Genomic DNA, 14,323 nt, shown 5'->3' with positions numbered 1-14,323 from the left:
GCTGCAACATCTTTAGTGTCTTTCTATGCAAGTATTTATTCCCATGGCACGGGGCATGCTCCTGGTCCCCCTCTCCAGGGAGAGCCATTTTACAGATGGGCAACTGGGATGTACAGAGAATAAGTTACTTATCCATGGTTACCCAGGAAGTCTATGATAAAGCAAGCACCTGAAGGACTTACACCAAACAAGCTGGCGTGATAACCCTGTGTCCAGTGGCACCATGCTGTGTTTAGCTTCCACACTGTGCTCGGGGAAGCAGTTAAGAGATGGATCACCTGAAAATGCTAATGAACAAAGACAGCCCAGGACTGAGCATTTGATGACCGCCTGAAAGAATAAGTTTACAGAGGTTTGGGGAAAGTTTCATAAAACCCAGTGTGTGTGTATTTATATAGTGTGTTGTGGTTCCTAATTCCTACCTTGCCATGAGATCTGAATACCCAAATCTCAACGTTATTAATTAATTAAAATATAGCTGAATCTCTTGGGAACACTCAAATGGAAGGATCTGACTTGCTTTACAAGAAAGCAATAGCTACATACAGCTATTTATTTTACAGATGATGTCTTATACTCTCCATCTCCAACCTGAGGTTGTGTTTGCCTGATTAGGAGAAAAGCTCTGTGGTTTCTAAGCCCTGCTACCACTGCCATCCACATTTAAAAAGCCTAAACCACAGTGTGATGTGGATAAAGTCACTGGGAAGCCAAGACTCTCCACATGCTAATGATCATTATTTCAGATTTTTTCCCCACCTAGAAAGAAAAATCCTTGACCATGTCTGCAGAGATGATTTCCAGAAGTACCTCCTGCTTACTCAGGGCAAAACAGCAGAAGCCCAAGAGCAGTACTGCTAGCATACACTGGTTTCCAAGCTTGCCTGTACCTGTAGGCAAGGGTGCAAGTGTCCTTGTACTCCTGGAGTTTCACACACACCATGTTCAGGAACTGATCCGAATAGGCGCTCAAGTCATGCATCAGGTTCATCAGGTCTTGAACAGTCTTCTCCACAATTACTGTGCTCTGGAAAAGAAAAAAAGCTGAAGTATGAATAGCAGTTCAGCGTATATCTTAATTTCAGCCTTCTCATATTTTGCTAATTAGCATCACAGATGCAACCATACAGCTGATGCTTCCTGACGCTGAGCAGATGCTGGAGCAGTCCATACCATAAAGTGGCGTAAAGCAGAATGAATGAGGAAAAAGAAGAAACCATGCAAGAGGTGAACAGGGGTTGCCTAGCTGTTTGACTATCAGGTCTGTAAGTCCGGATTTCTGAGCCAGTTGCTGAGGACCAGTGGAGTTCACCAGGTCTTTCCTTCACTAGATGAAACCTCAACATGCAGAAGGTATGATTTTCAGAGGAACTGGTTACACGTGGCTTCACTGAACTCTGCTTGGACTTGCAAACGCCAAGTGTTTCAGCCTGACCAATAACTCTGGTCTCACAGATTGCAGACCATCTTAAATACTGAGGATTTCACCCATCACTCCCACTCATATGAGCTGCGTGTGTATTGTGTAGGGCACAAGCTTTCTACTGCCACCTGAGGTTTAAGTAGCGCCTTGCAACCCTTTTGTTACCCCAAGCAGTGTATTACAATCATAGGACAACAGCACAAGTCTGCAAACCAAAAATGCTGCTCTACATCCTATAGATGAGCAAGTTTGGACAGCCTGCAGAAGGAGGTACCACATATCTGATAACATCTGAGATTTAAACAGCTCCGTATGAATTCTGAGATTTCTGAGGCACTGCAAGGTGACTTGACACCATTTGTATTTACAACATTGACTGTTGTATTTCATTTGGTTGCTACAAACTGGACAGAAGGAAGGTTACCAAAATCCAGGGCTGATATACATTGAATTAGTATTAAGCTCGGCAGAGTGAAGGGTATTCCTGAGCTATGTGCAAAGGCAAAGGAGACTAAAGCATCTGGGAGCCCTGGATTGTCTGAGAAATTCTGGACTCAAATTATATGGGGGGACCCCAGAGACTTCACGAGGGCTGCATCAAAGCTGAATTTAGCCCTTTCTCCGTGTTAATCAGGACGTGAAGAGGAGTTAGTGACTCAGTCGTTTGCAGAGCAAAATCTCATCAAGCCCCAAATCATTGTCTCTGCCACATCCCCACAAGCCCAACTTCCATCTCTCTATTGATTTCCAGATTAAAGTGTGGCAGCATCTCCCTGATCCATAATCCTGCTCCTCCAGAGCAACCCCTGAGTGACAGGAATTGATTCTTCTAACTGTCCCTGATTTGGTAAAAAAGCATCTGCAAATCTCATCCTCATTCAGAGCACACATGACTCCTTAGCATGTGGGGGTTTCAATGAAGGCTTAGTCACCGCCTGTGCTGTTTCTGATACATCCTTGGCTCACTACTGTACTTGGAGGAAAAAAAAACACCCTTCTCTTTGGTTGCTCTTGTATCTTATTAAGCTTGCTCTTAACCAAATCACAGTAATTAACTGATCTTTCATATTGTAATCAGCAACAATTTGGGATTATTTTGTCCAAACAAAAATACAGTCTGGCGTAGCTGCCTCTCAGATGCTCTTGTTTATGCCGCTTCTCCTATTATTACAAGTATCTATGTTTTAATACTCAGTCCCACCCTGGCCTTGATGTACACAAGAGAGCAATTCAGCATACAGGACTTGCAACCCAGAACCACTGCAAGCAAATGAAGCAGACAACCGCGTGGAGAGGCTGCAGCAGCCACGGATGCTTTTTTGGCACCAATGGGCTCCAAGGTGTGTGAGCACAGCTTGTTAGCTGCAGCATTCAAACTTGCCCAGGCTTTTTGCTATCCCTGCTTGGGTGCCAGGCTGACTGTAGCAAGGGGAAAAGCAGCATTTTAAGAATCTACCCAGTTCCTACTAAAATGTGAGACCAATCTGGCACCTTTCCCTTGAGAGTAAACCCAAGACTACGTATGTTAGGCTGATAAATGCAGTGTGAAAATTACCTAGTAATTTGGGGAAATTAGATCAATGAGATCCACTGGGCTAGAGGTAGGGCACAGTCATGCCTTCATTACATTTAGGCTGTTTAAGGAGCTGCTGTCCTTCAACTTTCAAGCACCGATGACCACAGTCAGTGCAAGGGGGTTCAGCAGACCGGCTTCATTTTGCACCTAGATGGCTTTAAAAGTGCTCCCATGGCCAGTGTTTGTCTGTCAAGAGGGGACAAGGTGACTCTCCAACCTGCTGACACGAGCCACGAGAACATCTCTGACTGCCCAAATAGAAAATACAGAAGTTGCTGTGCAGCATTCAAGACTCCTTCTGGGTCTGATCCTGATCCTTAAGGGTGAAGCATTAAAGTTAACATTTATACATAGGGAATGAAAAAAATAATAATCTTCCAAGTCATGTAGCAACCTGGAAGACAAAAACAGGTTTTCTCCTTTTCGCATGGATAATCATACTTCTCATTTGCCACTGGTATTTCACTGGTGAGAAATGGGTGGGATTTTCAGCAGACCCATGCTATCAGCTGATCTCTCCTAGAGCACACCAGGGGAAGGATCTTCCTTCTGAGTATCCTCGTGTGATAGCAAACTTCATGGGTTGGATGTGCAACCACACAAAGAGGAATCAAACCTGGTCTTGATCCACCTCATGTCTATTTCTTTATGTAACTCAACATTTGAGCAAACAACAACCTAAAAATCCAAAGACTGTATGTTAAAAAAGAAGATATTGCTGGTTTCTACGTCATTTCTCCCACTTACTTTCTCCTCTCTACAACATTAAAATCACAGCTAAGCTCCTGCCAATATCTGGATCTTAGAATAAGATCTTTTGATTTAAAGGAAATACAAAGCTACTTGCATGACCAAAAAAAAACAAAAGAAAAAAGATTACCATATGAAAGAACATAGTACCAGATAGGTAATGGCTATTTTTCTGTAACATCTTAACCTTTTCCAAAGCAATCCTGACACATCTGCACGAATCTCTGGGGACACTGTATTAGGATGCATTAGGCCACACTAATACAGCTGGATTCGTTAGCTGGGACAGCGCAGGATCTTCTGAAACTCCGTGCGAGAAAATGAAAGGCAGTGCACGTATTATCAGAGAGTTACAATCCGGTTGCCTCTAACCCATCTGGATTCATTAACAGCAAATGGGTATGATCAAAGCATAATTTTATGGCAAGTCACTTCAATGAAGCCTTTTAAAAAAACCCACACTAACAAGGAAACTCATCCACAGAACAATATTCATCTTCTCGCACCTGAAAACGCTGCGTGGTGCTGAATCCTAACATCACGCAGAGGGTATGATTCATTACTCCCACAGCACATTGGGGTGAAGGTTTTAAAAGAGTCTTAAGGCTACTAAAAATAAAAAGAAATTCCTTCTTACAACCTCCTGTCCATTAGCTACTGTTGAAGTAACAGAATAAAACAGAGCCGCACCACTTGTTATTAACACCATGGGTTTAAGCTTTAATGTATCTTGCAAACATTTATCATTATTCCTTGATATGGCCCTTATTCTCAGTTGTGCTGAAGCTTCAGATAACGTAAAGCAGCTCCAGGGCAGGTATAATTTACACTCTGGCCATAGGGTTTTCACCAGTCCAGAGTGATGGAGAATAAGCAGACCCAAAGGTATTATTCCAATAATACCTCTGGAATTATTGTCTTGTGCAACCCCACCTAAGTTTTTAAAATGACTGAACTCCTCTACAGCCAGAGGGCACTCGATGTAAAATGATGCAGCTGGAAGTATGTTTGTAAAAGTCTCTTAAAATGCAGTTTCAGTACAATAAAGCTGGTTCCCCAACAACTCCCCAACACGCAGAAGTTCAAAACAGGTCAAGCCTACGCAAACCTCCAGGTTTTCAATCTGTCATTTTGCTTTCTCCAACTTCTTAGCGAGGAGCACTTAGATTAGAGGAACAATCTCCACCCTAAATATTTTTTTCTGCAGAAATCAAAGCTTCTCCCATGCCTGTTTACTTGCTTCATTTCCTTGGGGGAAGAAGGCAAAGATGGGAATATACCTGTGCAGCGATGGCTTCACCACGTGACAGGCTCCTGAAAACACAGCAGATGGAGGAAGAGACCTTGGAACTGTAAAGGTTGTCAATTATTAGTATACTATTGCCCATCACTTTAAAATCTCCTTGAGATGCCTTGGCAGAGGAAGGCACCAGATGAGTGCAGGATGTGGCTGCCTTAAAGGCAAACAAAAAAAAAGGCAAGCCAAAAAAAGCCTAATCTAATTTTTACACTGGAGATTAGCTGACACCCCACAAATTTAAAAGTACTATATGGAGCACAGCTGTAATTAAAGGCGGAATAGGAGAGATGAAAGGTTTTTAAACCTCTTCAGGCTCAGTGCTGGCCCATAGCTCTGGGTTTCGGTCCATTTCCAAAGGATGCTGGTGGTTATGTCTCAAACTGACTCCTTGACATGCAACATTTATTCATGCATTTTCTCGTTGTTTTTTTATTTTTAATTACAGCTTCTCAGCTGCCCCCAACAATGTTAAATTCGCAGCATCTGCCTTTCCAAAGCATTATTCATCCTCCTTTCCCGGCACTGAGAAGGTGTACTCAGCAGAGGGCTCCAGTGACCCATGCTGCGGTGCTACTCTTCAGGCAACAGCTGCAAATACATAAATCATCATGTCAGAGGAGGAAGCCTTCGCCTGCCCCAGCAGAAACGCATCATCCATACAGATTTGTTCCACTTGATGCAGCCTCACCTGTCTCGGGTGCTGTGTGCCGTGTCATCATTCATTATGGTGACAAACTTCCCCACAAATTGCCCCGGCTCCTCCCGTGGAGGTGGGGTGCAGAGCTGGGGGCTGCACTTGGAAACTACATGGTTGTGGTTTAAGAGACCGTGGAGTGTCTCCTTTCCTCTGGGAAGGCTGGCGTTACATTCCTGTAGTACCTGTGGGTGTTAGGCTGATTCCTCACTCTGCAATGAGCTGCAGAAATGAACTTGTGGAGGCTTCTGGACAGCTTGGGATGGAAGCAATAAAGCTGATGGGCATGCACTGAAAGCCAGCGCTGGATCTGGCTGAATGCCAGCAACGGGTGGTCATCTCCCAGCACCTTGCTACTGGGCTCAAGCATCTCACAAATCCGTAACCCAGGGTGCCAAGGGATGCTCTGGTTCAGGAGCCCTAGTGCAGTCCCTGGTGCTAACCCTGCCCCGCGGCACGCACCAGGGAAAGTCAAACGCTGGGGAAGTCCCCTTCATTAACCAAGGCTCCAAGGAAACAGCATCCGTCGAAGATCTGATCCAGCTTCTTTTCTCCTATCAAAACTTCACTCTTCCTCATTCCCCTCTGAGCCCACCCTCCATGCTGCAGTGTCGGCCATCCCCATCCCACCTCTCCAAACCTCTTGGCAGTCAGCTGCCAAACTGCTGCCTGTGCCATGCCCAGTGCAAACATTTTAAATAACAGGAGGTTTAGGCAAAATACTCCCGCCATTTTGGGGAATATTTTCTGCTGCTTTTATTTATTTATTTACTTACTTCCTCCCCCCTGCCATGTGCTCAGCAGCTGCATCTCAGCTGCTTCCATGCTGGAAGCTGCTTGCCCTGAGATGGGGCTAGAGGCTGCCCAGTATTTCCCTCAGAACAGCTATGCCTGCGGGAGTGCTAAGGGGATAGATGCCAAGGCTGGCCACAGATTTTCCAGGCCCTGGAGGCAAGAGAAGTCTGGAGAAAGGAAGACCTTCCCCTTCCAAGGAGGAACATGTTAGAGATCACTGATGAAAACCTGACACTCACAAATCCATGGGCCCTGATGGGATGCACCCCCAAGTGCTGAGGGAGCTGGCAGATGTTATTGCCAAGCCAGTCTCTATCATCTCTGAAAAGCTGTGGAGGACAGGGGACATCCCTGAGGACTGGAGGAAAGCGAGTGTCACTCCGGTTTTCAAAAAGGGCAAGGAGGGCCCAGGAAACTACAGGCCAGTCAGCCTTACCTCCATCCCAGGGAAGGTGATGGAATAGCTCATCCTGGGGGTCACCTCTAAGCAAGTGGAGCAAAAGGAGGTTATCAGAAGAAATCAACATGGATTCACCATGGGGAAATCACGCCTGACCAACCTGCTTTCTGTGATGGAATGAGCAGCTGGGTAGATGAGGGGAGAGCAGTGGATGTTGTCTGCCTTGACCTCAGCAAGGCTTTTGACTCTGTCTCCCACAAGACCCTCAGAGGCAAGCTCAGGGAGTGTGTGTCAGGTAAGAGGACATTGAGGTGGGTTGAGAACTGGCTGAATGGCAGAGCTCAGAGGGTTGAGATCAGTAGTGCAGAGTCTGGCTGCAAGCCTGTAGCTCATGATGTTCCCCGGGAGTCAGTGCTGGGTCCAGTCCTGTTCAACTTACTCATCAGTGACCTGGATGAAGGGACAGAGGCTCCCTCCGCAAGTTTGCTGATGGCACAAAGCTGGAGGAGCGGCTGCTGCAGCAGAGGCTGCGCTGCCATTTGGCGAGACCTGGCCAGGCTGGAGAGCTGGCGGAGAGGGACCTCATGGAGCTCAGCAAAGGCCCGTGCAGGGTCCTGCCCCTGGGCAGGGACAGCCCCACGCACCAGCACGGGCTGGGGCTGCCCTGCTGGGGGGCAGCTCTGCGGGGAAGGGCCTGGGGGTTCTGGTGGGCAGCAAACTGCCCCTGGGCCAGCAGTGTGCCCTTGGGGCCAAGAAGGTCCCTGGGACCCTGCGGGGCATGAGGAGGAGCATGGCCAGCAGGGCGAGGGAGGGGATCCTCCCCCTCTGCTCTGCCTCCGTGAGGCCGCGTCTGGAGTGCTGGGTCCAGTGGAACTGGGCTGCCCAGTTCCAGAGAGATGGGGAACTGCTGCAGAGGGGCCAGCAGAGGCTGTGGAGATGATGAGGGGACTGGGGCATCTCCCTGATGAGGAGAGGCTGAGGGAGCTGGGCCCGTTTTGCCCGCAGAGGAGAAGACTGAGAGGGCACCTTATGGGTGTCTACAACCATCTCAAGGGCGAGTGCCAGGAGGACGGGGCCAGGCCCTTGTCAGGGGTGCCCAGCGACAGGGCACGGGGCAACGGGCACAAGCTGCAGCACAGGGAGCCCCACCTGAACAGGAGGGAGAACTTCTTTACCGTGAGGGTGCCAGAGCAGGGGAACAGGCTGCCCAGAGAGGCTGTGGGGTCTCCTGCTCTGGGGATATTCAGAACCCCCCGGATGTGACTGTGTGCAGCCCGCTCTGGGAGAGCTGCTTCAGCAGGGGCTGGGCTGGGGGGGCTCCAGGGGTCCCTCCCAACCCCACCATTCTGTGATTCTATGAAAGTTCTGAAGCTTGGCTGACCATCGCTGCACTTGGGTTTCATACCAGCAAAATGCTGCTGGATGCAAGTAAGCGTTCCTGGCATGTAATGGGGTTGTAGAGAGAGGACTGAGCTTGATGTGCTTCCTAGATATGGCCCGGCATACGGAGTTCCACAGAAAAATGTGCAATTCTCCAAATACCATATAGGATACAGGATCTAGGGTCAAGGATCTGGGGTTAATTTTGTTATATTATCCAGTACTTCAGGGGCAGCTATAAAGAAGACAGAAGAACTGTCTTCAGAAGGACCACACGAAGAAGACAAGGGGCAACAGGTACAAGTTGCAATGGGAGAGGTTTCATCTCGACATAAGACATTTTTTACAATGAGAAGAATCACTGACTGGAACAACCTCCCCAGGGACATGGTAGAGCCCCCATTGTAGGAGGGTTTCAAGATGCAACTGCAGAGGGTGCTGGACAATCTCATCTTGGCTCCCTTTCTCAAGAGAGGTTGGACCAGATGATCTTTTCAGGATCCTTCTAACCCGGGCTGTTCTATTCTATGATTCATTAATATTGTGATTAGTTTCTTAGGACATTTATAGAGACTAATGGGCTTTCAGCAGGCACAGGAGCTTTGCCAAAATCACATCCAAGGCAATCAGCTCTAAACTAGGAAACCCATCGTGCCCAAGCTGCCTCCCCATCCCACGCCCCCACCTGCCATCCTGCCTCCCCCCGTGTTCTGACCCGTGATGCTCTGCAGCATTAGGGTGCCAGTTGCAATTTGGTTATTCTGCTGTCAATTAATAATAGTTTGTTACTCAGCAGGCAGGTGAAACGGAGCTCTGCAGTGATCTCCCAGCATGTGCTTTGCTTTACTGGTGCTTTGCTTTACCAGTTTTGCTGCTTAAATACCTGGACAGCCTCTTGTAAGCTTCTAAATATCAAGTGCTGTCAGCACCTTGAAGGGCAATGGGAGATGGAGATAAAAAGACAAATGCATTTACTCCCTTTGCCCACATTCCAGCAGTTTAATAACTGTCTTGTGAGGCCACCAAAATAACTACTCTCATCTCATTAAATGCTATTACATGTTGGTAGAGCAGAGTCAGAGATGGAAATCATTCAAAACTGAAAACCATGAGCTGGGGACCCAGCTTCTCCTAAATATTGTGATAAACTGGCTGCTTAAACCTACTTTATGTTTAAAAAGTAGCTAACCCCTGTGGCTGGGGGAGGGGGCATGGGCTGGGCAGGAGAGCTGGGTGCTGCTCCAGCTCCATCACTGCCATGGGTCCCAACCTCCATCCCTATTTCAGCGTATCAGTGCTATGATTACCCCAACAGAAGCAGAAGGGAAAAAACCAACCCTGAACCAACTAAAATAATTTTTCCTTAGCTAACAGAAGAAAGATGGTAGTCTAAATTGTCTGTTTTACTGATTAGTGGTTATTTCACACAGAGTGATAAGGGGGCTTTTCAATTTGTTTTCTTCTGTGGTACATCCAGGGTTTACAAAGGGCTGGAGTTCTTAGTATGTATCAATTCAAATATGTGTTTAAATGCAAAAACTCTTTTTACGGTCTTAAAATCTGATAGCCTGCTTTTCTCATACAGCTTCTTTTTTTTTCAGCAAAAATCATTATCCCAGTATCAGTTCTGCAGGATCCTGACTGTTACTATGGTTATACTACATTCTACTACAACTTTGCTTCCCAAATGCTCCTAACCTTGAGGGATTATTATTTTTTTTAAACTATAACACTGCCTGTTTCAGTGACATTTTTTCTTTTTATGGGCTTTATTCTAGAGGTCCTGAGTTCCTTCATCCCCATGGATGTGAACAGGAGCCCAGGATCTGCTGTGTCTCCCTTTCACCTTTAAATGTGATGCTGCAGTAGCCAAATGAGTGCACAGACAAGGTCTTGGATAGCTCTTATTTACCTGGCACTGTGTGATCCAGAAAACATTTGCTCCAGTGAACTAGAATATTGATGAAGAGCAAAATGTACATTTTCTTTTTTTAAAAAAGGAAAACATGTACCGTAAAATCTGCTTATTACTGTATTACCTTTGACCATGCAGAAGAACTGTTTTCTTCCTCTAAACACTAATTTCATTATTTAGGATTTCACAGTCTGTGTTTTGAACACATGAACCTCCTCTGTAACACACAAAGTTCACATCAACTGTGGCCAGCCCTGCTGAAGTCCAGTAAGCGTGGTGTGCAATCCATCACAACTACTTAAAGCACAGAAAGAGGAGTCTGCCATGAGGGTTTTCAAACTATGCTCTGCAATGATTTCAAAAACAGGTAAGGGATACTCATTTGCTCTGCAATTTGAACGAAAGCCTGCACAATCTAAAAGCGCATGTGCCTTTTCTGCAATAGGTAAAGCCAAATCCCAAAGCTGGAAAAGACTGGGGTCTACAAAGACCGTGGTATGTCAGGATGGGATTTTTCATCATGTTCTTTGTCCAAATTTGAGACATGCTTGTGCTCCAGATGGAGCTTCACAGCAAGGAAACATTTTCTTAGGAAGATTTCCCCAATTTCCAATTAAACTGAATCCCTTTGTACAACATCGCAGGTCAGAATTGGCCAACATCTACCTTCATGCTTTCTTACATCATGCAGAATGTGGACTTAACAACTGGGTTGCAATTCAGTTCTTCTTCACAATCCTTCATGACGGCTGTAGACTGATGCTCACTCACATATGAGACTACAGCTCATTTGTCCCACCAGAAACCAATTTTGCCACACCATCAGGACAGAATGATGTGACTAGATAACTACATATGAAAAGCTTTTTCCGGTCAGAAATGCTCTGTGCAACTGCCTGCTTTACATTGCCCAAATGAACTGAATTTGATGGTTATCATTACACTTCCCTGTTCAGACATTTGCATAGAAAAATGAAAAAAAAATCTTTTTCTTTTTGACCTCCTGAATGCCTCTGACACCAGAATACTTTTCAAGCTCCTTATTTATTTTATTTAAGCCTTCTAAGCCAGCCATAGAGAGATCCAGCAGATGGGAGCTGAAGCTGGATCATACGAGAGCAGAAATGAGCTACATGTTTTTTAACAGTGGAGGTAATTAACCACATGAACAGCTTGCATGTACTGGATTTTCCATCTCTGCAAGGCTCTAAATCAAGCACAGGTGCTTATCTGAAACACTAGCTACATTCAAACCGAGTTATGGACTTGATGCAGAAATTACTGGGCACACTTCTATAGCTGATTATACTGGAGATCAGGCACATTTATTCTGATTTTGAGCCCAAATATATTTCATGGCAAAAGCTGCCCAAGGTATGCTTAAAAACAACTAGCCAAACAAAACCATCTTGCCATCCCAGAAGCTCTGACACAGAAATACCTAAAAGCAGTGGCATTTTCTTCTCTAGAACTAGCAGTGCAGATCTGCACCCCAAAAAGACACTGTAACTATTCACCTCTCCTAATTTCCCCACAAAACAGGAATTCCTGGCACATCAACTCTTAGCCGGTGCCCAGGAACATGCCACCATGCCAAAAAAAAGGGACTGGATTCAGTGGGTCCATGCTGCTGGAGATGGACTACCAGCAGAAGCCACGGAGCATCCCCTGCCAAGCGGTTCTCAACTCCAAAAACATACTGCTGTAAATCATAGCCATGGGACTGGAAGCATCCACTTGATGTTTTGATAGTCTTCAAACAAACAAACACTCACCCCTGACACCAAGCAGGCTGCTAACTCAGCATTGTTACAAAGTTAAAAAGCAGGAAATATAAAAGTTAACACTCGAATAAGGATTTTCATCCATTTATTCTCATTGCACATCCACGTGTGCAGCAGAGGAGATGAGCAGGGAAGGAAAAATTAGGTTGCACACAGGTGAAAGTTCATCACAGTCCAATCTTAGAGCCTTTAGATCACCCTCCCATAAGAAACACTGCCACTTGAGACATTTAAGTCTTCACTGAATGATACAGTAGTAAGTGCATAATAAGGAATGCCGCTACCTTGGCAGAGAGATGGACTGGATAACTTAATAGGTCTTTTGTATCTCTCACTTCTCTGATCCTGCTGAGTTCTGTAGCTATTATTAAAGGCATTTTTTAAGGTATTTTAATTTACTTCTCTAAATGGATTTCCATTCATTCATTCCTACCAAGTGAATGTTGTCAGAGACATTAGCAGCATGATAAAATAGCTGTAGCTTCATGCTGGTTTTAATGTGTTACATACACAAGAAAAGTCATTAGCTCTCAGCCTTTAATATACCCTCTTTACTGCTGCATAACTGTTTATCACTCAAAAGTGTCAGGCACAGACCACGCTCTTCCTTTATTAATCAATATACATTTGTGCAAGGCTGCAATGAAAAGAAATAACGTCCAGTTATTTCAAGCAATGGTTTGTTCTGCAGGAGCTGAGAAGCTCGTCCCTGACATTTTCAGCCCCCCTGAATATTCCCAGAAGTGGCTCTTAGGATTTTACACAACTCTCCCAATTACAGGTACACTCATGGCAAGGTGACAATTTATTTCTCATGTACTGAGTGGCAGGTTTCTTTCTCCTTTGTAATACCTGCACTAGAACATCATTAGCAGCTGAAACATGATACAAATTGAACACGGGCCATGAAATTAATGATGCTCAGAAGCAGGCCATCAATTCTGGAAGCAGAGTGAACCTCATTTTTTAATAAATGTTTTCATATGGCTAGCCCTGTTTGCAGAATAAGAGCCATCTGTATTATTTTTATGAATACTCTATGTGCTCCAAGGTCTATTTCCTTCAGTCTCAGAGCTTCAGCTTTTAAAGCATACTTACCTATTAAAAATCTCTTGCTAGAGAGAGGGCATACACATGCCCCATGTGGAGGAAAGAAACTCCTGGAAAGACACAGCAACCACAACAAGGGCATCTGGCTGATGAAAAAAAAAAAAAAAGCTATCTGAAAAAATAGATGGAGAACGGCTTAGGACTGAGCCCTCAAAAGAAGATGATATTGTGCTCATGAATTTATGCTGTCCATGTGGACAACAATGCAGAGACTGTAAGTATGATCTAAATTCAACAAGAATTAATGAAAATGCGAAAGAATACTAAAAGCAGAAGGGCCAAATAAATACATGAATGACATGTAAAGGCTAACAGTTAATCCAGGCTGAGCTCCAAGAGCTAACCCAGGCAGAGCTTCTAGGATCAGAAAGAGGTAATTTCACTGAAATCACAAGGCCATTTGTCAGATTGTAGGTCGGGGCAATCCCAAGCACAAACACGGGCTGGGCAGAGAATGGATTGAGAGCAGCCCTGAGGAGAAGGACTTGGGGGTGCTGGTGGACGAGAAGCTCAGCGTGGCCCGGCAAGGTGCGCTCGCAGCCCAGCAAGCCAACCGAGCCCCGGGCTGCACCAAGAGCAGCGTGGCCAGCAGGGCCAGGGAGGGGATTCTGCCCCTCTGCTCCGCTCTGGTGAGACCCCCCTGCAGCGCTGCCTCTGCTCTGGGGTCCTCAGCACAAGGAGGGCACGGGCCTGTTGGAGTGAGTCCAGAGGAGCCCACGGAGATGATTGGGGGCTGGAGCACCTCTGCTAGGAAGACGGGCTGAGGGAGTTGGGGTTGTTCAGCCTGGAGAAGAGAAGGCTCCAGGGAGACCTCAGAGTGGCCTTTCAGTACCTAAAGGTACTGAAACAGCTGACAAGAAATCTGCAGAGGGACTTTTTACAAGGACCTGTAGCGACAGGACAAGGTGGAATGGTTTTAAACTGAAAGAGGGTAGATTTAGAGTAGATATTAGGAAGAATTTATTTAGTGTGAGGGCGGTGAGCCATCGGCACAGGCTGCCCAGAGCAGCTGTGGCTGCCCCATCCCTGGCAGTGCTCAAGGCCAGGCTGGACGGGGCTTGGAGCGACCTGTGCTGGTGGAAGGTGTCCCTGCCCATGGCATGGGGGTTGGAAGTAGATGCTCTTTAAGGTCCCTTCCAACCCAAACCATTCCATTTCATGACTCTATGATTTTGGAACAAGTTTCTAAGTCTCAT

At 45.9% G+C, this 14,323-nt stretch overlaps 1 protein-coding gene across 1 annotated transcript in view; it reads right to left on the bottom strand.

Annotated features, from left to right (window-relative positions):
* The window catches only part of EXOC4 (exocyst complex component 4), a 408,367-nt gene that overhangs the window by 72,287 nt on the left and 321,757 nt on the right, over positions 1-14,323 (bottom strand). Inside the window, exon 12 of the mRNA XM_037387956.1 lies at positions 891-1,027. Coding sequence (XP_037243853.1) covers positions 891-1,027 — 137 coding nt within the window. The remainder of the gene's footprint in view (positions 1-890; positions 1,028-14,323) is intronic.

The sequence above is a fragment of the Falco rusticolus genome, chromosome 5 (genome assembly GCF_015220075.1).
Source record: "Falco rusticolus isolate bFalRus1 chromosome 5, bFalRus1.pri, whole genome shotgun sequence".
Lineage (NCBI taxonomy): Eukaryota > Metazoa > Chordata > Aves > Falconiformes > Falconidae > Falco > Falco rusticolus.
Note: the sequence above shows the minus strand (reverse complement) of the source record. Positions and strands in the feature narration are given on the sequence as shown.